The following is a 26564-nucleotide window of genomic DNA, read 5'->3' as shown; positions in this document are numbered from 1 at the left end:
GAAGCTATAAGCCTGGATACAGATTCAGAAGCAGTCAGCTTTAATGCATAGAAGATGTGTATTAGAGGAAAAAATAGGGCAATAGAGGAGGTAAGAGATCTGGGATTGAGGAAAATGATTTGAATCGGAGGCTGGACCCTTAAAAGAAGTAAATTATAGTGTCCAAAAGTATTTAGTAAAGAAATTTTTCTTTATTTAATAGTTAAGGAAGTATAGTCTGGCAAGTGGTACCATTTTCTTTACTTCTTGAGCAGACAGCCGCCCTAGAAGTTTGGTAGGGCCATGTGACTGAGTTTGGCTAATGGAATACAGGCCACATCCAGGTCTGGCCTTTAAAAATTTCCTTCATGATCCATCACACTTTTGGTCTTTCTTCATCTGCTGGCTGGATACAGAGGATCTGGTGAAAAATTCAGATGTCCTAGAGGGTGGCAGAGCCACAAGATGAAATGAGCCAATGCCCCAGAATGACTGCTGGAAGAAAGCTTCCTCTAGCACTGCCAACACCCATACTGTCCCACAACATGAATTCTGCCTACCATAGCACGGAAATGGCAAGGAGAGCTCAGACTGAGGATATAGGTTGAAGGTGGAGCTAAAAATGCCTGCTGATAGATTTAACTTGAGTAGTGAATGCAATAGAATAATCAAGGTTGATACCTATGTCTCTAGTCTGAGCAACTGGATGAATGATGATGCCATTAAATCAGATAGGGACAACTTGCAGAGGAGCAGAGCTTGAGGAAAGATCGAGTTTTCTGTTTCAGATACATTGAATCATGAGAAGGAGCTAGTCAGAATGAAGGTCTAGGATAGGTTTCTAAGTAGTGAGAGCTGCAGGTATAAAGGCCCTAAGGCAGAAGAGTCACAGTCCTGAATGAGATTACCTTGTGAGAAAGTAAGTACATCTGCAAAATGGCAGAGGAGACTTAAGGACTAAGCCCTACATCACTACAGTATGCGAACTTCAGGCAAAGGAGCTAGCAAAGGGGTATAAAGAGAGGCTAGCCAGGTAAGAAGGAAACTAGAACTGTGGTGGCAGATTTTTAAAATAACATTTAGACTTATTTTCTCATCAGTCTCATTATATATGAGTTTGCTCTCTTTCCATTATTTTCTGCATACATAATAATTTATGATTCAATATATATCATATTGTAATCATTTTAGACATTTTTGAATAGCAGTTTAAATATAAAATGCAAACAATGCTTATAACCCATTTGAAGTGATGACAATATGAAGAGCTATGACAAGTTCACAAATGAGTAGTGACAACTGTATCACTTCACTGCCAACCATCAATGATTGTAAGACACCATCAATGTTAAGATGTGTCTTGATTTCAGAGATGTTAAAATATGAAAAGATGTGCATGTTAGAATTATGAAACACAGTATATAATTGAAAGAAAAGATTTACCAAACAATGTGTATGCTCACTATGTATGATAAAATAAAAACGTTATATGAAATAATATTTTCTTCACGGTTAAGTGCAACATTCTAATCTATCTCACATTTTAAAATATTAGTTGTGAAGCACTAACTTTGATTTCATGACCTGCTAATGGCTCATGACTTGCAGTTTGAAAAATAATGCCAATTTAGAATACTCTATACAGATGTTTGGCAATGAAGAGAAGGAAATGGGGTAGGTATGTGGAGTTGAGGGAAAGCTATTTTTTATAACTTTGGTTGCTAATGCATTTTTATAAGCTAAAGAAATCCATCAATGAGTAGAGAGTGATAGAATATATTAGAACATGTGAGCGATGGGGAAAGAATTGAAAGAGCAAGTTCTATCTGGAAAAAGGCAGGAGGAGAGAATTGGAAGAAGAGAAAATGTAGAGAAATTCTTAATAATGAATATTTTTCTTGTTTAATGGGGCTCATGAGGATTTAATTCTATTTTATTGATCTTTCAAAAGAAAACATTTTTGGATTTATGTATCCTTTTCATTCCTTTGTTTTCTATTTCATTATTTTGAGATATTCAATCTTCCAAGTATTTTTTAGGGAGAGGGGCTGTGATATGTTGCTGTTTTTGTTAAGATATACACCACTTCTTTATCTATAATCCTACTTAATATTGAAGATATTTACAGTTATATATTTTCCTCCAATTACAATTTTTGCTGGCCTTAGGATCTCGTATGATATAGCCTCTTTCTCATTGCTTTCTATGAATTGTAATTTTAGGTCATTTTAGTAAAATGATTAATACTTGATACATATTTATGACAAAAAATTCAAAGGTACCAAGGAGAAAGTAATGTTCCCATCCCTGTCATCCAGTTACCTTCCACAGTATTTCATCCTAAAATATATATTCTGTGCATATACAAAAGTGTATCTATCTTTGTGTGTGTGTGTTTCCATATTCAAACAGGAACACTACATGTCCTGTGGTATTCTTTAATTTATTTTTTTCTTAATCATATCACTGGAAGTCTTTCCATTTGAGTACATGAAGAGTTTTCAGATTCTTTTTAAGACTTTCACAGGGTTTTTTTTTTTAATGGATATGCAAAAGTTTATTTAAACAATGTTCTCCTTTTGATGGACATTTAGGCTATTTTATTATTTCTATTACAAGCAATAATTGTCCACATAGACTTGTAATTCTCATATAAGTTAGTATCTGTAATATGATTTCAGTCGTGAAATTACTAGGTCAAAGAGCATGTGTACTTTTAATTTGGATAGATATTACTAAATATCTATTCATTGTGGTCACACCATTTTTCTATTACAAATTTTCTTTTACATCAGCATAAGAGAGAGACAGTTGTTCAACTCCCTTGCTAACGTAATATATTTTCAAACATTTTGGTATTTACAGCTATGAGTTCAGTATATTTTTAATTTTCATCTCCTAGTTTACATGAGTTTAGGTATCTTTTTGTATGTTTCAGAAAATTTGGATTTCATTTTCTGGGACGTGACTGTTCCTATACATTCACTATTTTTCTCTTAAGTTGGACTTTTTTTTTCAGTTGTAGAAGAGTTTTATATAGCAAAAAACTTAGCTCTTTCATGTAATGTAATTTACAAATATTTTCCCAGTTTGATGTTTAACTTTTTTTTCACGAGGAAGATTAGCCCTGAGCTAACATCCGTTGCCAATCCTGTTGTTTTTGCTGAGGAAGATTGGCCCTGGGCTAACATCTGTGCCCATCTTCCTCTATTTTATATGGGACGCCTGCCACAGCATGGCTTGATAAGCGGTGCATAGGTCCATGCCCGAGATCTGAACTTGTGAACCCTGGGCTGCTGGAACAGAGTATATGAACTTAACCACTACGCCACTGGGCTGGTTCCATCCCAGTTTGATGTTTAACGTTTGACTTTATTTATAATGCAATTTATTTTTGCCAAAAAGAATTATATTTTTTAATTGTAGAAAAAACCATATCAATACTTTTTTAGTGGGTTTTAAGTTCTGTGTGATACTTAGACAAGCCTTCCCCAAACATTATTATCCTACATTTTCTTCTAGCAATTATTCTTTTTTAACTTAGATATTTGATCCACTTTGCTTCTGGATACCATTAAGCTGGTATAAGAATTAGTTTGCTGCTTAAAATAACCGTAAATACTGGACAAAACACATAAAATAATGTTTTTAGGCATTAGAATACAAGTAATGCAAGGCTATGATCTATGCAAATAGAAAAGAACTCAATGGGAACCCTATATTTGCCTTGGTTTGCTCTCTGAGAGCATTCTCCAAACCATAGCCAAAGAAACAGTATCCAAGCAAAGAAGGTATATTTTCTGTGCAAAAAAGATATCAGTGTTTATTGATGTTAAGGTGTCTGATATTTAGGACCAGGATCCCAAAGAGGAGGGAGCTGCAAAGAAGGACCCCCAAAAGTCTGTGTAAAAATTCTTTATGGGTCCTTGGCAAACTCCTAAGCTGCACATCTCAAGGCAAGATTCTGGAAGGATTAGATGGGAACAGTTGCTTTGAGGGCTAAAGACCTGCACAGAGATTTCAGAAGCTGCACAGTGTGAGAAGACAGAGTTGCAGTTTGGGCCCAGCCAAAATGGGAAGATGTTGACAAACAGCCTGGGGCCCTACCAAACAGAACATAAATCCAGAAAATATGTATACATTTGATTATATAAAAATTTAAAACTAATTTATGGCTAAAGCAATACCATAAATATAGCCAAAGAAAAAATAATATACTGGGAAAATATATTTGTGGAATATATGGCAGAGTTAGTCTCCTTAATATACAAAGAATTCACACACATTGAAAAGAAAAGGAGAAACAACCCAAGAGAAAAATGTGCAGAAGATATAAAGAGATCATTTACTGAAAATAAAATATCATTAATCATGAAAAGGTACTTAATCTCTCTTATAACTGAAGTAATTCAGGTAAAAACAAAAATAAGTGACCACTTTCCACTCATCCATTTGAGAATATTGAAAAGCTTAATTGGTACTCTGCACATGTGATGGGACAGTGAACTGGTTCAGTCTTTCTGTATTTGGTAGTATAACAAAATTTAAAATATACTTACCTTTGATCTTATAATCTCCTTATTAAGATTTTATCATATTAATATCCTCATGAAAGTTGGCCAAGATATACATACAAGGATACACATTGTAGCATGTTTTAATAGCATGAAACTGAAATAAAAAACCTAATGACTCCAGTAATAGGAAACTGAGCAATTAATGTACTGTACATTAATGTATGTACATTATTATGTAGTCATTGAAAAGACTAATGTCTTTCTCTGTGTATCAATATGGAAAGGTCTCACTTGTTAGGTGAAAAAGTAAGATGCAGAATAATAATAAGTAAGATTGGGCCTCTTTGTTATAGCAGCTAATATTACCAGAACATATAGTGATTCACAGAAATTGAAATATAGTAATATACACCTGAAATTTACATAATGTTATAAAGCAGTGTTACCTCAACAAAAAAATAAGAAAGAAAGAAAATGTAGTGATTCAATAAGATAGAAGTGGGAAATTTCAGTTTAGTGGGTAGCTCTGCTCCACTGGTCAAAGACCCAGGTTGCTCCTATCTCGTTTCTTCACTATCCCCAGAGGACAAGGTCTTTGTCAGCACGATCAAATCCAGGTCACAGATATGAGCTAGCTCAAGCTCATAGCATAGGAAAAGAAACATGTTGGCAGCATGACCATCTCCTAAAGTCCCAGGTGGGAATGATGCTTCACTGCCACTTCCATTCCATTGGATATAAAATTGATCACATGACCACATCTAAGTTGAAAGAGAAATTAGGAATGTAGTGAGGCTAGCCATTAATGTGCCAAAATAAAATACTATTTCAGTATTTCAAGAGATATTTAGATTGACAGCTAGCAGTCTCTATCACAAGTATATAAGTACTGAGAATTTTTATGAAAAACTTTCCGGAGGGAATCATAAGATGATGTTAATAGAGGTTATCTTTGGGGAGACAGATGGAAAGTGGAGAATGGAGACATTTCTCCACTTTTAGGTTGCCCTTTTCCGCTTTCTCCTTTCTACTGTATACCACCAAATGTTACGGGTATTACTTTTATTTATTTATTGACTTTTACATCAACAAGAGATATCTGGATTGAGATTGGAGAAGTATTTAAGACATTTTTAGAAGGTATAAATAACAGAATTTGTCATTGTTTTAAGCAATGAGAGAGAGGAAATAGTCAAGGAAGATTCTCAGATTTATGACTCAAGCATGAATGGTATTGCCATTAACTGCAGTGGGGAACACTGAACCTTTTGGGAGGGAAGGTGATGAGTTCCATTTTGAACATAATGAATTTGAGTTGGCTGTGAAATATTTGCTTTGAGATGGTTAATAAGCAGGTGGTCACATAGGTCAGAAACTCACGAGTGAGGCATGGCATAGGACAAATTATTTGGAGTGCCAGAATACATATGGTAATTGAAATCATGGGAGTAGATGGGATTGCCTAGTGAGAGAGTATGAAGGAGAAGAAAGAGAACCTCTGGAGTGTCATGCCAACATTCAAGGGCAGTGGGAGGAAGATAAAGTGGGAGGGAGGACCTAAGTGGAGTGGCCAGACAGGTAGGAGAAAAACACAGAAGAGTATGGTCTCATTGGAGATAAGAGGGAAAGAAAGAATGTTTTTAGAAGGAAGTAGTAGTCCAAAATTTCACATTCTAAGAGGTCAAGCAAAGTAAGGACGTCAAAATATCAAATTTAAAGAGAAGTTCATTGATGAACATAGGAAGAGCCATTTCTGTGGAGTAGAGGAAAGTGATGCTAGGTTGGAATGAACTGAGGATGGTTTTGTTGTTTTTATTTTGTTTTGTTTTTAAAATGGGAAAGATGTGAGCATATTTAAATATTGACATGAAGGATCTAATACAGAATAAATGTAATCCTTTATAAAGAATAAAGGTAGAGTACATGTAAAGGTACAAGTCCCTGAGAAGATGGAAGGGTATTAAAGAGATTAGCCTTAAAAAGAAGGAGGAACAGTTCTTCAGTTGTATTGGAAAGGAAGGAAAGAGGGGGTAGGTACATTTGTCATTTTTAGTGACAGAAAATTTCTTAAGTTCCAATCTAAAGGCTATTATGTTTCTTTGTGAAGTAGGACAGATCATGTCCTGATAATAAAGGAGGAGACAGTGGAGTTGGAATTTTGAAGATTGGGAAGGTTTGAAATAGTTATTATGGACAATGAGAGAGGAAGCTGACTAGGAAACCATAGAAAGATTCTCTACCTAATTTAATGATTTTCCTCCAGCAGCCGTGGAGCAGACATGGAGCATGCAGACATTAATATTCCTTCATTTTTTCCCACACTGGGGTTTTGTCAGGTGGATGTAAAGGGAAATAGTGCAAGAGAGTTTCAGGTTTTTAGCTAGAGAATATGCAAAGCAATAGACCTAAGCTGGATAGAGAACAGACAATAGGATGGACAGGAAGAAAATAGACTTGTGGTACCAGTGAAATTAATGGACAAGTGTAGCAAGAGTAAATGAGTGAGTAACCTGGAAGGATGGGAGGTTGCAGTTGTGAGTGAAATGCATGATTTTGTGAGTTCAGAAGTGGAGCAGTTTTAGGGGATAACAAGATCCAGAGTGTGGCTACAAGTGACAGTTACGGAGTATTGGGAAGTTTTGTGATGGTGAAGACATTCGGTAACAGAGAGACCAAAGTATTGGATGAATCATCCATAAGCATATTGTAATCATCTAGGTCCCAAATTCTGGGACAATGGCACAATTTTGACTGAATGGGGTGAGCCAAGTGCCATAGTGAATAAGGAGTTATGATCAGAAGGAGGATGGTATCTTGAGGAGAATTAGAGGATGGTACAGCTAAATAATATCAACCTCAAAGGAGCTTTGTTGGTGTTTAACTGTGATCCCTAGTCTTGTAGGTACAAGATGTGGAAGTAAAGGGAGGAGATGTGACCAACTGAGTCTTACAGACATTGATATAAAATAAGGCAGCTTTGCACAGATGGATAATTTGAGGCAGAGAACAACAGGATTCATGCTTTCCTTGACCTTGAATAGTTCTGGGAAGTAGTCATGGAGTTTTGGCAAAAATAAACATATTAGATATATCAGAAAAAGAGCCAGGTAGGATCTCTAAAAGATAATCTTTCTTGCTGCTTATTGTATTGTATTTTTCTCCAGCTTATTGGGAAGGGTTCTTTAAATCTTCTTGGGAACCATAGATGTCCAGATATGAGCCAGAAGCCAACGTTGTAGTATTTCTCAATGATAAACGGAAGTAGTGAAAGTGAAAGGAGTTATTGTAGGTGCTCTAGTTATTATGGCTGTGTGAGATGGAAAAGTCAACATCTGTTTGATGTGCTCTGACCATTGTTCTATGGACAGTGTACAGACTGTGAATCTGTACATGGAGAATTTGGAAGAGAAGAATCTGCTACAAATTGTAATTGCTGGATTATCAATCCATAGAGCTAGATTACCTCCTTCATAGACAAAGTGGTGGCAGATGTGGGTCTAGTGTAGGCGATGAAAGTGTCCATCACCACCAGAATTGTGTTCTTCTTCTGGAACAGTGTAGATCTATTATAAAATTTGAATAATGGTCTTCTACGGGACTTTGGGTTGGACATGAGTATAGTTACCCATTCAGCCACCCAGGCAACATGTCCTTATTTAGGACCTGGACACATGTCCTATAGGTGGCAATATACTGAAGGTATGGCCAGATACGAGTCTATGAAAAGTTCCAGAGGACCATGTTCAGAGTCTTGACTTGGTCTCAGTGAACCACTGGGCTGCTTTTTGGAAAAGGCAAACGCCTAAAGATAGAGAATTTCATTCGTTTCTTCAGGTGCTGCCAGAGCAGCTGTAAAATTTTAATACACTTTGCTGGTTATAGATACTTATCTATTGTTTCCTCCTAATCTAGCCCAGTAATTCCAATGGCAGTTGTGGAATTGTACTGTAGATTCAGACTCAAGCTGATTTAGGTTAAGCTTCTTAGAAACTCGAACAAGAGGAAGATTGACATGGGAGAGTGTTAGCTTGGCATTTCTGGCTATCTAATATAAATAGTGATGTGAAATTCAGATCTTTGAAAAAGAGGGCCCATTGTATTCTAGCACAGTGTGAATTTATTTTGATTGATTGCTTGATGTATTTGTTTATTTTTTTGCCTTTCCAGAGTTATTCGAGGCTACAGTTATCAGACATTATGATCACAGGGTGATTGGCGTAGGCTCCAGGTTTTAAAGGCAGTCTTTATAGTGAGTAGCTTTTTGCGTAGGTACAAGGGCAGAGGTCCTCCATCCCTGCAGTCTTAGGACATGATAACCTCTGCTTTTGTGTTGGAGGCATCTTTTCCAGTGATAAAGGGTTAGGGCACGAAAAGTAGACTAGGATGTAGGTAAAGGTGACTAGATCAGTTCTTGAATTCTGGAAGGCTAGTTTTCTGGCTGGGATCTAAACAAAATGCATTTCTTCCTTGAAATGGTTTGATAGTGGAACAGTGAAATTAGAGAAGTGAGAGTAACTACACACCTCTGGATATCCTTGATGGACGGGAAAGCTTGCCATTCAAGGATATTAGATACCTTATTGGGTATCACCAAAAACTTCTGATAAGATATGACTCAGGAATTTGATATTCAGGTTTTTTAATATGTATTTCTTAGGTTTGCCATTCTTCTAGATGGCCCAGAGTGGCCTAACCAGAGACATAGATACCTAATGTTTGTTTTTATAGTTTCCAACTGCACACTGAGTAAATAAGCAATCCTTTTAAAATGACCAGGATTAATGACTCTCTCCTCACTCAAAAATATCGTTTCCCCACCTATCTTCCCTATCTTTCTTATCCTAGATTCTTTGTATAAGCTTCCCAATTCATATCTACTTTTGGGCCTCTTTTTCTTACTAAGCCCTGGGAAATTGATGGAATAATTTCTCACTTCTCCCCTCTGCTCTGTACAGTGGATTAAAGCAATGTTGTAAACCCCATTTAAATTTATTTGCTTGTTTATATATTTATGTATTTTTCATGTAGACCTCAAACTAATCCATGCAGCTGGGTCTTTGGGACAATAGGTATTTCAGGATTTTGCAAACTCTTCAGAAAATTAATATATCATTTCTGTAGAACTTTTTATACATTTGTGCCAATCAGAAAGCAATTAATTATAAAACATTCTATAACATCCATTTTTAAAGGAAAATTTTGCTGCGAACTAAAATGAAAGAAGCTTTAAAACTTACTTATACTTTAATTACAATACTTTGTTTCAAGGATATGTTACAATATTTTGTTTCAAGGACATGGGAATTAGTTTCAGAAGAGACTGTTTTCTGGGGGAAAAAAGAAGGGAAAGATTACATCTTCAATTTAAGTACTTCCTGAGTCCATTTTATTAATTAAATCACCTTTATAAACTAACTAAAAATTGGTAACCATATTATTTAAATAACAAAATTTGAGACTTTTTCTAACTAAATTTTTTCTGCTTTTTTGTAGAGGAACTCTGACGAGAAGGCCTTATAAACGAGGAATAATTTGTAGTCAATGTAGCAGATATGACAGATGCACAGATTTTCTATGCAGTAAGATAAAGAAAATAACTTAAACATGAAAAAAATCCATAATGCATTGGACGGCAAGAAAAATGAAGTGTTGAACACTAGTTTTTCATTGTCATGTTAATATTGTTCCTTTGATCAGAATGGTATTATTATATTATCAAAGGAGGGTTGAAACAGGATCATCTTTAGATTTTTCTAAACTGTACAGCCTTTTCTGCCCTCTCTCACCCGTCTTCCTGCCCCTAAGGACGTACCAGAATGTTGGAAAGAAGGAATGAGAACTAACAGTTATACCCTGAAAAGCCTTCACAACTAATTCCTGAAATAGCAGCTTGTTAGAGAATGACTGCTCTAAAGGATAGGCTATTCCAAAATATTTATAAAGAAAAAGGAAGTAAAGTAGCAAATGTTTAATACCTTTTTCTTTTAGTTCCCCCCCAAATATTCAAAAGATAACAGTAGAAACTATGTTTGATTAAATTTTTCTTTTAGTTTTTTCAAACATAAGTGCATATAGTTCAAAAATATAACTCTACCTGGAATATATGATGCTCAGAGGAATGTGGTAGGGGATAAATCCAGACAGTAAGTATGGGACACATTAGCTTTTGTGTTAAAGAAACTAGTGGACAGTTTCAGCTTGACGCCACTGCGGGGATGAACCCACCCTGACATTTCTGCCCTTGCTTCGCTTGAATCAAGACGCAAAGTCTTGCTCTTCCTCTGCCCCGCTTCTTTCGCTTCCTGAGTAGTTCAGTCCTACAGCCATTAGGTAGGTCAGAACGTGGTGGGCATCCACACAGAGGGCAGCCAGACGTGACGTGTTAGAGCCTCAGGAGGATGACAGGGGATGCATACACAGTGCAGTGGACATGGGGAGACACCCTAAGCAGACTGAGGACAGTGTCCATGTTGGGTATGGCCTTGGAATTTAGAGCCCTTGTGGAGTGGAGGGAGTGTCCGTGCACGAGTCAGCTTGGAGTATCAGAGACACATCAGGATGAAGGGATGTCCGTGCAGAGGTGGCTCAGTATGTGGTGTCTGAGCCCAAGTAAGGTGAGGAGAGCATCAGCATGGGGTGAGAGGGAGAAGCCTGGTGCAGAGTGTCAGAGCCTGAGCAGGTGAGGAAGGCTTCCATGGAGGGATCGTCTGGCACTGGTTGTTAGAGCCCAAGCAGAATGAGGAGAGGATTCACATATAGCGGTGACCTGGCCAGAGGTATTAAAACCCAAGCAGGTAAGGGGGCATCCATGTTTAGGGGCAACCTCACAAAAGGTGTTGGAGTCCAAACTAGGTGAGGAAGGCTTTAATGTGGGGGCGGTGGCCTGGCATGGGAGAGATCAGAGCCCTAGTGGACTAAGTAGGGAAGCCACACATTGGAAAAGCCCAAAGCTGGGTTTCAGAGTCTGAGGAGGATAGGAGGAGGTCCAACTGGAAGATCAGCCTGTGGGTTGCCAGAGTAAATGCAGGAGACCCAGCTAAATTTTAATTTCAGATAAATGAAAAATATTTTTAGTATAAGTATATCCCAAATATTGCATGGGATATACTTGTACTAAAAAATTGTTTGTTGTTTTCTGAAATTCAAATTTAACTAGGCCTCCTATATTTTTATTTGCTAAATCTAGCAACTCTACCAGCCTGGTTTGTGGTTCAGAGCCCAAGCAGGGTAAGGGGGGCACCCATTTAGGGGAGAGTAGAGGCAGTGATGGGAGATTGGAAGCATACTGGGAGATTGATCAAATGAGTAAATAGATGAAGGATAATGGAAGCCAATTTTCTCACTGTCAGAGAATGGAGTACAAATATGTAAAGGAAGAAACCAAGCATGAATCATGTTATGAATTGGAATTAGAGGTTTTGGAACTTAAGGATTTCAATAAATATAAATAAACATAGATATGAATATCTGTATATGTATGTGTGTACATACATATGTTCCCTAGTTCTGAGATGGCCTTGGAGCAGTAACCCCCCCACCCCCAAAGCAATGCCCACAACTAGCCCCCACATCTTGGTTTCTAAATTCTAGTCTGCACTCAAAGGAACCAGGCTCATTGGAGAAAGGTTGGATTCCAGGGCTGGGGCAGAGAAAATATAAGATAAACCCAGAACATCTTTTTATACCTGAAAGGAAGGAAGTGCTCAAGAGTGATGGGAAATGTAATAAAAAGGACACAGGAGGACTCAGAAGCCGTCTTAAAAGGGCGTCACTGGTCAAATCGATTTTAACTCATTGGATAAAACAAACTATGATTCATACTAATATAATTTAATAACTGACTAAATTAAAAGTTTGATGAGGAACAGTGTATTTACATAGTTCCAAAGTAACTGCCCATAAAATGCTTAATCAGGGCCGGCCCTGTGGCTTAGCGGTTGAGTGCTGTGGCTTAGCGGTTGAGTGCGTGAGCTCCGCTGCTGGTGGCCCGGGTTCGGATCCCTGGCGACCGACATACCGCTTCTCCGGCCATGCTGGGGCCACATCCCACATACAGCAACTAGAAGCAGCTATGACGTACAACTATCTCCTGGGGCTTTGGGGGAAAAAATAAATAAATAAAATCTTTAAAAAAAAAAATGCTTAATCACTAAGGGAAAAAGAGTAACTTCACAATGGAGCAACCTGGCAGACACTACCCTAAGAAAGTGATCAAAGTGAGCGTCGTCAGCAGTGGGAAAAGTCGGAACCACAGCCCTGCACCACCTGAGAGGATGCAATGGGAAGAGCGCAGCATCACTTGTGGCACTCCTACCAAAGATGCATAACCTAGTCCAATCACAAGGAAGCATCCAAGGCTAAATTGCAGATTTGTTTAAAAAATTGTGGATTTGTCTATGAAGTAAGTGGCTTGTTATCTTCAAAAATGTCAAGATCATGAATGTCAAATAAGGAATGAAGAATGATCTCATACTGAAGAAAATACAGAGACATGAAAACTAAATGCAATGCATGATTCCGAACATGATTTTTTTGCTATAAAGGACGCTATTAGCACAATTGGCAAAAATTGAATGAGGCCTAAAGATTAGGTGGTAGTAATGTAACAATGTTAATTTCCTGATTTTGATGGTTGTGTTATGGTTATGTAGAAGAATGTCCTTGTTTGTAGGAAATACTAAGTACTCTTGGATGATGAGGTATCAGATTGGCAACTTTCATTAAAATGGTTCAAAATAAAAGTTATTTGTACTATATTGCAACTTTTTTGTAAGTTAGAGATTCTTTTAAATTTTAAAAAATTTCTAAAAAAGAATGCAAAATCAGGGAAAGTAAATCAGTTTGAAGATTTTTGTTATAGTCCAGGGAGTGATGAGGTTCATATTGGAGTATTTGTAAGAGAAATAGAGGTGATGAGACAAATTTAATTAATATTTATGGAGCAAAGTTAGCAAGTCTTGGAGGCTAATTTAATATGGTGATGAGAAAAAGAGTCTGATGTAAATGTCAGGTTTGGGATTTGAGTGACTAATGGTCAATGGCAATTTATTGAGATATGAATTATATGCAAATAGATGATGGGTTCAGTTTTGATCATTATTAGCTTTCAATACCTGAGATATTAAGACTAACATCTGAGCAGATAAGACTAGTAAACTTAAGGTACAGATTAGGGCTGTATTTCAGAATCATTAGCATATAGATGAGACTAAAAATATAAAAAAGGAAGAACTCAGCTGGTACAACACATAGAGAGAGAAGAATAGTATACTGAGAATGGAATCCTAGGAGAAAACAATGAGAAATACTGAAAGAGAATGGGGGAAACAGTAGGAGAGTGACAAAAAGACGGTACCCTAGTGTACCCTTTCATTAAAGCGTGCTCAGTGAATTGGCAATATAGAGATCATTAGGAACCTGAGAGAGATGTCAGAGGAATAGCAGGGTAGCAACCAGATTTCCATGGGTTGAAAGTGAATGGAAAGTGAAGAAGTAGAAATATCTAGGGTAATATGTTGTGGTCAAAAAGCTTGGTTGAGGAATTTCCGGTTTAAAATAGCATCTTATTGGTCAGTTCCAACAAAGTTTATCCTAATTTTTCATTAAAATACCAATAAAGAGTCTTTCCTTTAGCTAATCAACAAATATTTATTTAGTGGCAACTGTATGCCAGATTTTATACCATACAGTTGGTATAAAAGTGGGGGTAAAATGATAAGGAGAGAGACATACTTCCTGCCTTCTTTGAACTTACAGTCTAGCTAGGAAGATAGCATTTAAAAGTAAAAAAAAATAATGTTATAAAGTGTAAAACTATCATTTTAAAATTTTATTTAAAGTTCTATGAATTTTAATATATGTATAAATTCATGTTATCGCCACTACCATCAGGATACATAACAGTTCCATTCCCAAAAAAACTTCCCTGTGTTATTCCTTTACGGTCACACCCTCCTCCCACCCCTAACTCTGGCAACCTCCAAGCTGTTCTTCACCACTTTAGTTTTGTCTTTTTGAGAAAGTCGTATAAATGGAATCATATGGTTTGTAACCTTTGAAGACTGGCTTCTTTCACTCAGCATGATCCTTTGAGATTCAGCCAAGTTGTATATATTAATAGCTTGTTCCTTCTTTGCTGAGTAGTACTCCATTACATAGATATACCACAGTTTGTTGATCCATTCAGTCACTGAAGGACATTTGTGTTGTTTCCAGTTTTTAGAAATTGTGAACAGAGCTGCTATAAACATTTGTGTACAGGTTTTTGTGTGGATATGTTTTTCTTTCTCTAGGATAAATACCCAGAAGTGAGATTGCTGGGTCATATGGTAAATATGTGTTGAACATTATAGATAAATGCCAGATTGGTTTCCAGAGTGGCTGTAACATTTTGCATTCCCACTGGGAATGTATAGGAATTCTAGTTGCTTTGTTTTCTCATGAGCACTTGGTATTGTCAGTATTTTTTACTTTAGCCATTCTAAAATAGTATAGTGGTATCTCATCTTGGTTTTAATTTGCATTTGTGTGTACTATATCTCATTTTGGTTTTAATTTGCCTTTTCCTAATGGCTACTGATGTGGAACATCTTTTCATGTGCTATTTACCCTCATTATATCCTCTTTGGTGAAGTGTCTGTTCAAATCCTTTGCCCATTTTTCAGTTGGACTGTTTATTTTATTTTGAGTTTTGAGAGTTCTTTATATAGTATAGATATAAATCCTTTGACTGATATGTGATTTTAAATATTTTCTCCCAGTCTGTAGCTTGTCTTTTCATTCTCTTAAGTGTCTTTCATGAAGCAAAAATTTTAATTATAATCAAGTCCAAATTATTAATTTTTTTCTTTTACAGATTGTTCTTCTGTTATCATGCCTAAGAACTCTTCACCTAACCTCAGAGTTCAAAGATTTTCTCCTATGTTTTCTTCTAAAAGTTTTTCAGTTTTACATTTAGATCTGTGATCTATTTTGAGTTAATTTTTGAACAAAATGTGAGGTTTATGCTGAAGTTGTTTGATTGATTGATTGCACATGGAAGACCAAGTATTCCATCACCGTTTGTGGAAAAGGCTATCCTTTCACCGTTGAATTGTTTTTGCACTTTTGTCAAAAGTCAGTTGAGCATATTTGTGTGGGTCTATTTCTGGGTTCTCTATTCTGTTCCGTTGATGTATGTGTCTATCCCTCCACCAATCCACACTCTGTTGATTATTGTAGCTATATAATAGGCTCTTAATATCAGGTAGAGTGATTCCTCCTACTTTACTCTTCTTTTAAAATACTGTTTTAGCTGTTCTAGTGCCTGGCCTTTCCATATAAGTTTTAGAATACACCTGTCTGTGTCTGCAAAAAGTCTTTCTGGGATTTTGATAGAAATTGCATTAAGCCTATAGATCACTCTGGGGAGAATGGATATTGACTGTATTGAGTCTGCCAATCCATAAACACAATTTGTTTCTCCATTTGTTGGAGTATTGTTTTATCAGTGTTTTGTGGTTTTCAGAATTGAGATTCTGTACATGTTTTGTTAGAGCTACCTCTAACAAAATGAAACAAAAATGTTTCAATTTTTTGGAGCTGTTGTAAATGGTATTTTAAGCTCTTTTGGTTATCTTTCTGTTATTGATTTCTAGTTTGATTCCATTTTGGTCAGAGAGCATACTGTATATGGATTCTAGTTCTTTTAAATTTTTTGAGGTTTGTTTTTAGGCTTGAGATATGTTCTACCTTGTTATGTATTCCACTGGTGTTTTAAAAGAATGTGATTCTGCTATTGTTGGGTATATCGATTAGTTTCTGTTTGTTGATGGTGTTGTCCTTCTATATCCATGATGATTTTCCATCTAGTTTGTTCTATCAATTTTTGAGAGAACTACATTGAAGTTTCTGGCTATGATTGTAGATTTTTCTATTTTTCCTTTCAGTTCTGTTAGTTTTCTGATATATGTGTTGAAATTCTGTTGTTACATGCACATACAATTAGAATTATTACACTTTCTGAATTGACCATTTTATCGATAAGTAATGTCCCTCTTTATCTTTGACAATTTTCTTTACATCAAAGTCTATTTTTTCTATGTAAATATAGCCACTTCAGCTTTCTGTTCATTTATGTTTATTTTTAAACTAGCTATGGGCCGGCCCCGTGGCTTAGCGGTTAAGTGCACGCACTCCACTGCTGGCGGCCCGGGTTCGGATCCCGGGCGCGCACTGATGCACCGCTTCTCCGGCCATGCTGAGGCCGCGTCCCACATACAGCAACTAGAAGGATGTGCAACTATGACATACAAATATCTACTGGGGCTCTGGGGGAAAAATAAATAAATAAATAAAAATTATAACAACAACAACAACAAAAAACTACCTATATTTCTTATAGACAGTGTGTAGTTAGGTCATGTTTTTTAATCTATTCTGACAATCTCTGTTTCAGTTGATGTATTTAGACCACTTACATTTAATAAAATTATTAATATGTTTGGATTTAGGTCTACCATTTTATTTGTTTTCTGTTTTTTCCCTCTGTTTTTTATTGGTATTTCCCTTTTCATGCCTGCCTTTGAGTTATTTAAACATTTTTCAGGGGCCGGCTCGGTGGTGTAGCAGTAAGTTCACACACTCTGCTTCGGCGGCCTGGGGTCCACCGGTTTGCATCCTGGGCGTGGACCTACGCACCGCTTGTCAAGCCATGCTGTGGCAGTGTCCCATGTAGAACAGCTAGAAGGACGTACAACTATGACATACAACTACCTACTGGGGCTTTGGGGAGAAAAAAGGAAAAAAGAGAAAGATTGGCAACAGATGTTAGCTCGGCCAATCTTCCTCACAAAAAAAAAAAAACCAAACTTTTTCAGTGTTCCATTTAACTTGTCTATTGTGATCTCAACATATCTCTTTGTATAATTTTTTTAGTTGTTGTAACAACATGCATACTTAACTTTTTACAGTCTATTTAGAGTCAACATTTTATCACTTCTATTGGAATGTGGAAACCTTACCACCATATGGATCCCTTTACCCTCCCCTATATATCCTATAGTTATCTTACATGTTATATCTACGTATGCTGAAAATGCCTTCAATGTTAAACTTTTTGTTTTCAGCTCTCAAATATATTTTAAGTAACTCAAGAGGAGAAAAATGGTGTATTATATTTACCTAGATAGTCTATTCTGTTTACCATTTTGTGACTCTCTCTTCATTCCTGATGTTCCAGGTTTTCTTCTGGTATCATTTACCCTCTATATGAGAAATTTACTGTAGCAATTCTTTTATAGCAGGTCTGCTGGCTACAAATTTCCTTAGGATTCCTCCATTTGAAAATGTCTTTATTTCTTCGTCATTTCTGGAGGTTATTTTTGCTGGATATAGAATTCTTTTCTTGACAGTTCTTTCCTTTTAGCACTTCAAAAATATTGTGCCACTTCCTCTGGCCTTTATGGTTTCTGTGAGAAATCCACAGTCATTTAACTCCTTGCTGCCTTATGGGTAATGTTATTTTTCTCTAACTTCTTTCAAGATTTTATTTATTAATTTTTTTATCTTTGATTTTCAGCAGTTTGGTTATAATATGTCTGAGCATGGATTTCATTGGGTTTATCCTGTTTGATGTATGCTCAACTTCTTGAATCTGTAAGTTTATATCTTTCCAAACTTGAGAAGTTTTCAGCCACTGTTTCTTCATATATTTTTCAACACCACACTCTTTCTCTTCTCCTTCTGGGACTCTGATGACATGAATGTTATACATTTTGTTGTTGTCCCACAGTTTCCCTGAGGCTCTCTTCATTTTTTTTAAAACTTTTTTCTGTTTTTCAGATTTGATCATTTGCATTGATCTATTGTCTTTAAGTTCACAGACTTTTTCCTTTGTCATCTCTATTTTGCTAGTGAGCCCTTCCAGTAAGTTGTTTTTGGTTTTGTTTTTTGGTGAGACCCTGAAGTAGAAAACCCAGCCAAGCCGTGCCTGGACTCCTGACCGCAGAAGCTGTGAGATAGTAAATGTGTGTTGTCCTAAGCTGTTAAGTTTGTGGTGATTTGTTACCCAACTATTTAAACTAATACAATAATACTAAAAAAGACCAGTCCATGATCTATACAAAAAAACTCCAAGAAAAAGGGAAAAGCACACAAACAAATGGCAAAAGAAATGTGCTCACCAGAATAATACTGCCACAGAACAGGTGAAAAATGAGAACAGATGTACTGTCTTCAAAAAAACTTGATAAAGCAGCTTGAAACAAGATATCAAAGCAAAGAAACAGAGGTCAAGGAAAATATGGCAAGACAACAGAAGATGAAACTGCTGGTAGAGCATAGGAAAAATGCGAAAGAGGAAAGTAGAACTGTTACAGAAATGAAGATCACATTGAAAACAGCACAGGAACCAAAAGTGCTGGAAAACGCAGTAAGGAATATGAAGGGCATGCCTGAGAAATGCAAGCAAGGAATTTAAAAGATTATGGAGAAAATTATAACTATGCACTGATAAACCAGATTCAGGATGTAAATAATTGGAAGCTCTCAAGAACAGAACCAGAGTAATAGAACAGAAAATAAAGCTGTAGATAGATATCTAGATATTTAAAGAAATAATAAAAAACTTCAGAAATAGAAATTCTTGTATCTAAGCATTAGAAGTGCCTACTATGGAATGTAAGTTGGTGCAGCCACTATGGAAAACAGTAGGAAGTTCCTCAAAAAATTAAAAATAGAACTACCATATGATCCAGCAATTCCACTTCTGGGTATTTATCAGAAGAAAATGAAAACACCAACTTGAAAAGATATATGCATCCCCATGTACATTGAAGCATTATTTACAATAGCCAACACATGGAAACAACCTAAGTGTCCATTGATGGATGAATGGATAAAGAAGATGTGATGTAAATATATATACACAATGGAATACTATTCAGCCATAAAAAAGAATGAAATCTTGCCATTTGTGACAACATGGATGGACCTTGAGGACATTATACTAAGTGAAGTAAAGCAAACAGAGAAAGATAAATACTGTATGATCTCACTTATATGTGGAATCTAAAAAAAAAAAAAAAAAAAAGCCAACAAGCTCACAGATACAGAGAACAGATTGGTGGTTGTCAAAGGTGGAGTTGAGGGAGTGGGCAAAATGAAGGGGGTCGGAAAGTGCAAATTTCCATTTATGAAATAAGTAAGTCATGGGGATGTAATGTACAGCATGGTAACTATAGTTAATAATACTGTATTGCATATTTGAAAGGTGCTAAGAGGGTAGATCTTAAAAGTTCTCATCACAAGAAAAAAGTTTTGTAACTATGTATGGTGATGGATGTTAACTAGACTTACTGTGGTGATCATTTTGCAATATATACAAATATCAAGTCATTGTGTGGTACACCTAGAACTAATATAATGTTATGTGTCAATTATACTTCAATTAAAAATAAATAAAATAAAAACAATCTTGTAAAGAAAGAAAAGAAAGTGCATACTATGTGCCAGGAAAAGGTGACACAAAAAAATAGTCACCATTTAGACATTGCCTAGTAAGTTAGAGGAAAAGAAGGAATCCTTTAAGCATCCAAGCAAAAATGTAAGATCATTTATTAGAGAGTTTAACAGTCTGGGTTGAGTCAGGAAAACAGCCACTCTAAGTATCCCAACAATATAGTGTTTCACATAGGAAATACAGCTTACATGAATGCTGTCAACTCCAGGGGAGCAAAGGGCAGAGAAGTTGCCATGGAAAGGCAGAGGAACTGTAGTGAAAGGGTCGGGGAAGCAGACATTGAAGACCTCTTAGCCTGAAGCACCAAAATAGGTGGCTCTCAAAAGCTTACCAGGAAATTGCTGCAATTCTCAAGAATCTTGGAGAAAGCTCCCACGAACCGTCTCAGCATTTGGCAGCAAAGCAGATAGTTTCTCATTCCACCAAGAAGCCACTGAATTGCACATCCATTCAGGTTTCTGGCTAACAACCACCTCTGGAGAATAATGGTCTCCAGTCCTCTTAAATCTTCCAAATTTCACTTGCAGTTCTTTCATTGGCAAACTCTAAGCTGAAGCTATACAGAGAAAGGAATCCACGGAAAGGTAGTTAGTTCCCTGTTTCAGCTCTACAATATAGAATCAACTTTACACTGGTGTGGTAGTAATGCCGCATTGGTAATTTGGCAATCCTGCATTGGGGGGTAAAATTCAGGCTTGCCTCAAACTTATCTACAATAACAGTCAATGCTAAGAGACAATGGAGTAATGCCTATATTGTCCTTAATGCAAGAAGTGTCAACCAAGAATTTGCATTCAGCCAAACCTATTATTTAAGTATAAGCAAATAGACAAATATTGTGGGAACATGCAGTACTTGTGCTACATAGTTCTCATGAACACTTGGTCAGTAAATTCCTAGAGGATGACTTTCACCAAAAAGAAGAGATGAATGGAAAAGTGAAAAACTGGACTAAGTGAAAAAAGTGAAAGAACTACCCAGAAGCATTGAATCTTAATTGATAGACAAAGACTAAAACAAATCTGAAGGTTGTAATTACAAAGAAAAATGTAAATATAATAAATTTTGGCAATATACAAGTGATATAAGTAATAAAACTTGGGAGAAAAGAGGTAGAAAAATGCGCTTAATTTCCTCCTCTTTTATAACCAGTGGCCAAAAGATATTATTTAAAGCAGATAAATCCAACAATAGAACTGTAAGTAAAATTAAATGTATTTAAACATTTAATCAAGTGCAAGAGTAAAAGAAGAATGTCATTAGTGAAAATTAGTGATGAGAAAGGAAAGATGCAAAGAAGAAACTAGTTATATCATTGCTCTTACTAAGCAATCAATAGATACACATACACAGAATGAAGTAGAAAAAAAGACTATATGGTAAAAGATTTTTTTAAAGGAGCTATAAATAGAAATCATTACGTAAAATATGAAGTAATAAATAAGACCAAGCACAGAAGGCTAAAATAACCTCAAAGATCCAACAGAAGATCAGTTCTTCTCTAAGGTGCCCAAAGAATGATGTCAAAATTTTCCTCCAAGGGTAGTGTCATTGCAGGACAAAGCCGTTGGTTGCCATTGTGCTCTCTATGTGTGAAAACTCATTCTTCCTCCCACTCTCCTTCCTAGTAGAATCCAGGAATGGTTGTCTGACCTTCTTTGCCCAGCATGCAGGAGAAAGGAAATTTATTTCCTGAAAAGTGTTATAAGAGCCTTGAGCTGGATAGCAAAAGCGATGAATACCAGGCTGTAGAATTAACTTTGCCAACTAGGATATGAAGAGCAACTGAAAGCTTCTGAAAATAAGAATTCAATGAGGAAAGTGAGAAGATTCAGAGATTAATTTGGAATGATCTGGGGGTGGGGGGAAGAGAGATGAAAATAAGAGATGTTATAGAATCCTAGAATGTTGAGGCTGGAACAGTTTTTAGAGGGCAGAAGTGAAGTGGCTTATATAAGGTGACACGATGATGTAGAGACAGAGTTAGTACTAGAATCCACATCTCCTCACTCCTGTACTTCCATGCTTTCTCTAGCAGACCAGGCTGACTTTTGCTAAAAGAGAATGTCTTTGACTTTATGCCTGGCTCCTGGCTGGAGGGGGGACATCAAAGACGAGGACATGATGCCTAAGAACTAGGAGAATGATGTCATTGTTGTTGGAAAAATTATCCTATATTCTAGAGAAAAGATATTTTATGTAATTCTCTATGGACTTTCTTTTTCTTTCTAGGTAATGCAGATCGTGACCAAGCCATATGTATGTATTGTTGTCCTTTATTTCTTGAAAAATTTAGCTACTTTATGTGAAATCCAGCTTCCAATTCCTTCTCTCTTTACAGATTACCAATTTTGGTATCCAAGATGGGAAGTGCCCCGGCCAATTGTGTGTGATCCACTGTGCCTATTTATTTTCTTTCTGAGAATGCTATGTTTTTCACTATGTGCCACAGTTGTCTTGATAATACAGTCTCAGTTTCCAAATATATTACTGGAAGAACAGATGTTATTTACCCCTGAGGTGTCTGAAGTAGAGCCAGAAAAGGAGGAGGAAAACGAAGAGGAGGAGGAAGAGGACAGGGAAAGGGATGAGGAGAAAGGGGACAGGGAAGGGGAGGAGGAGGAAGAGAAGGAAGAAAAAGAAGAGGAAGAGGAGCAGTAAGATTTGCCACCGTCATAGGACAAAAGTATAATACAAAAAAGGCAAAAAACCCACAAAGAACAAAAACACTGAGCTTTGACAAGAAAAAATACATACAAACCACTGTTGCAATACCTTTTATTCCTTTCTTTCTCTTACTATTCAACTAATTTAAATTTGAAAAACAAATAAGGGAAAACACGTATTTTATAGTAAGTGTTATAAGGCAAGCTCTTGGACACTAAGTACAGGTAAAGATGTGATGATAGAAATACTAAAAAAGATTTGACCAGTCGCATTAATCTTAGCATTTCACTATGTTGTCCTGCTAAAGGAGGGAATTTCCATTTCCTAAATATGTTTCTGTCTCTGTGTTTTAAATATTTTTTGAGTGGAATAATAAGTTTCTTGAGTATTAAATAAGATTATACATATAAAGTGCTCAGGACCATTTGAAGTTCAGGACAACCATTTAATCACTTTTGGTTTTGTAGTTGTTATCATTACTATCACAGTTGTTATTGGTAGTGGTGGTGGTATTTTCCATGTGATATCAAGGCATCTAATATCATTTCTTTGTTGTATATGTGTTTGGAATGGCTTAAGTGGTACTTGTACATGCTGTTAGGAGACAAATTTGTTATTTCTACTTCACGTTAATATTTCATTAAAGCCTTGCTGTAATTCTTTACTAGGCTTTGTAATTTGTTGCCACCAAGGGCTAATAAATGTCAAAAATTAATTAGTTGTGATTGAGTAATCTGGCTGCTTCCAAATTTATGTGATAAAATAATTTTTTAAAAAGTTATCTACTTGTAGTTATTCAACATATATAGTAAAAGGTCATAAATTAGTAATATAAATTAACTACTTACCACTTGTACTACTAATAAATGGACTGAATAAAAATACCTAACATAGCAAAATACATCAAATGGTATAAACTCTATGTTTATTAACTCTATTATATTAAAAGCCTATCCTTAAATGGGGCAAGATGAGAATTATACAGAAAAGCCCTAAACTATCCTCTATTCGATAATTTCTGGTTTTTTGTTTGTTTTGTTTTTTTCCAGACCTCTGCTTTATATATATATATATATATATATATATAATTTCTATGAAGTCAGCCTCTTTTCTACCCAGCCTCCTGAGAAAAAGCCTTAGGTAGAAAAAAGGTCTGGTTCTCTACAGTGAGTTGATTTATTATTATTATCTTACATTTGTATACCACTTCATAGCTTCCAAAGTGTTTTCACATAATTATTTAATACCCAAAAGTACTCTGTGAAGTTGATATTGCTTCCATTTTTTAAATGAGAAAACTGACTTTGGATCTCTGAAGTCGTTCAACCTAGGACTGAGAACAAATTAATTTCTGAACTTTCTGATGCATTTATAAGTATAAATTCTTCATGATACCACGTTCAATTCACATTATGACTAACTTGTTATATATCTGTATATGGAACTTCTGCCCTTCTACATCTACTGTTCAATGTACTTTCCAGGTAATGTCATGGAATATGATTGCTATAAGTTAGTGGTTCTTAACTGGGGGCACTTTTGCCACCTCCCCCCCAGGTCATTTGGCAACATCTGGAAACACTTTTGATTGTCACAACCAGGAAAGTGCTGCTGGTATCTAGTGGGTAGATGCCAGGAGTGCTGCTAAACATCTTACAATGCACAGGACAGCCCCCACAGCAAAGAATTATCCGGTCCAAAATTTCAGTAGTGCCAAGGTTGAGAAACTCTGCTGTAGGCTTATTTCTACCCTGGACACATGTAAATTATGGATGTATTGGATATGTTGTTATATTTCCTTAAACTCATTTTTCTCAAAAGTGTTCTCCTGTTCTTTTTCGTATCCCCCTTTCCTCACCTTTCCATATCCATAGGTTACCACGGGAGCAGTCATTTTGTTATTGATATTCTGTCTCTCTAGTTTTGGGATGCTCCACTGACAACAGCTGGGCCCAGTCATAGTCTTTGGTTTAGGGATCCAGACAGATATTCAAGGCAGGTTCTCCTGGGTGGCTAAAGTTTTAATACGTAAAGCTCTGATGCTCTTTAGCAGACTGCATGGAAAGAAAGAATGAGACACACAGAAAGAAGCAGTGAAAGACTGTTGTCTCTGATACCTGGTTTTATCCCAACCTTCACATGAACCGTTTATTTCCCAAATATATCCTATTTCCATCCAGTAAGTTTTTTTTTTTCCTTAGGTTATTTTTAGTTGTATTTCTGTAACTGATTCAGTTGACAGAGTGTACTTACTATAATGTTATTTTCATTAAAATTTTCATTATTCTGAAGCAGCATAAACAATAATGGCACTAAAACTCAGTCTGTGGATGTCCTTCAAATCATCATGTAGTCAGAGGAACAGAATGTCTTCTTACATTTTATTTCCCAAATCTTTGTTCTCAATATCATCTCTAGCTCTCCCAGAACCACACCTGGGTGCTTAGAATACTTAGAATGTGTGCTTAGAATACTTATTTTTATTACAAGTTATAGGTTGACTCCTTTAGTAGCATAAGAGATTATTAGCATGAATCCCAGAGATATCTGGGAAAATTACCCTTCTGTTTCCATGGCACTGAGTTCAGGGATGTACTTTGACCAGGATGTTCTAGCCTAGATAGTATGGAGTGATGGATGAGCATTTGGTTCATTCCTTAAAGTACTGTGAATTCTGTTCTTCATCGTAAAACTCTGAGACTATTGAAATGCTCCTGGCCCTGGTAAGGTAATCTCCAGCAAGTGTCTATACTGCATTATGTGTAGGAATGCTCCGGCATATGAATGGGCCAGAGGAAGACAGATATGCTTCTAGTCTTTCATTCATTTATTCATACTTTAACCTCTGCAACCATACCTCTGCAACCATACATCTGCTGGTGAAGTTTAGTACTAGAAAGTTGCACCCTCTCCGTCCTGGAGAACATTGCTGATCTTTCTTCAATATATCCTGACATTCTTTTGTATCCTTTACATGAGTAAAACCTGTTTGATATTCTCAAGTGTTTGTGCCTTGTCTATCCATCAGTCCATTTACATTGTCAATACAGCAGTTGTGCAGAATGGCAGCCAATGGAAGTGGCACAAAGACTCCATATCCAATGTGGATAAATCTCTGTGGGGAAAACTCTGGGATAATAAAGGGGACAGAGATGATAGTGTGATGCCATGTTTGTTTTCTACTTGCCCTCGGTTTAGCTAAGGGCTTGAGAAAATGTGAAAGAATCAGTATACTTAGTCAATAAATAGACAAAACGTTAGTGATCCAATGCTGTCTTGAGTCCTCCATTTAAATGGTCAAGGATCGAGTATGTTATTCCTTGAAATGAGATAAAGGTGAAGATTGTTGGGTTTGCTGTAGGTTCCTCAGTTTCCCACAGCAATGAGCTATAGAGCTGTGTGGTAATAGACACTACACAAAGGGAGGCTGGGGAAAAGCAGGAATGATTACAGAATGTTCACAAGGAACAACACACAGCAATGGGGGAGGTGACTCTAGAAGGGGCAGGACCTGCAATTATTTAGCATAGTCATAAACCTCTTCTACATCATTTAATATAATGTTGCTGGGAAACTAGTGGGGGGCTGGGACAGAGTGGGAGGGCATTGGACAGTACCTTTCCCTTCTCTTCCATAGCAGAAATTCAACATTTTTGTCCTGAAAGAGGGAACTGCCAAAAACACATGCCTACTCAAATTCAAAATACCACCTGAGTAAGGGAAACATGATTATGGGCAGTATTAGACAAGATCTCTCAAAATATTTAAAATCTGAGGAGTACTATTGATATTCCCCTTATTAAATAGATTTGATAGAACTTGTCATTGGAGAAGACCACAATCACTAACCTTCAGACCACTCAAGTTGGAACAGTGCAGCATTGGTGACTAGTCTGCCCCAC

At 36.5% G+C, this 26564-nt stretch overlaps 1 protein-coding gene across 3 annotated transcripts in view; it reads left to right on the top strand.

The window, feature by feature from the left end:
* The window catches only part of GLIPR1L2 (GLIPR1 like 2), a 34833-nt gene extending 11509 nt beyond the window's left edge, over window positions 1-23324 (top strand). For 2 of the 3 annotated variants that reach the window (XM_087449167.1, XM_004417878.2), the window contains exons 4-6: window positions 9990-10075; window positions 22228-22254; window positions 22337-23324. In XM_087449167.1, coding sequence (XP_087305293.1) covers window positions 9990-10075; window positions 22228-22254; window positions 22337-22656 — 433 coding nt within the window. In that variant the 3' untranslated portion in view covers window positions 22657-23324. Of the gene's footprint in view, window positions 1-9989; window positions 10076-12650; window positions 14294-22227; window positions 22255-22336 lie in introns of those variants that run through there. The other variant, XM_087449168.1, reaches the window with a different exon arrangement.
* The last annotated feature ends 3240 nt before the right edge of the window (window positions 23325-26564 follow it).

This window comes from Ceratotherium simum, chromosome 25 (genome assembly GCF_057802395.1).
Source record: "Ceratotherium simum simum isolate JZ-2026a chromosome 25, ASM5780239v1, whole genome shotgun sequence".
Taxonomy (NCBI): Eukaryota; Metazoa; Chordata; class Mammalia; order Perissodactyla; family Rhinocerotidae; genus Ceratotherium; species Ceratotherium simum.
Note: the sequence above shows the minus strand (reverse complement) of the source record. Positions and strands in the feature narration are given on the sequence as shown.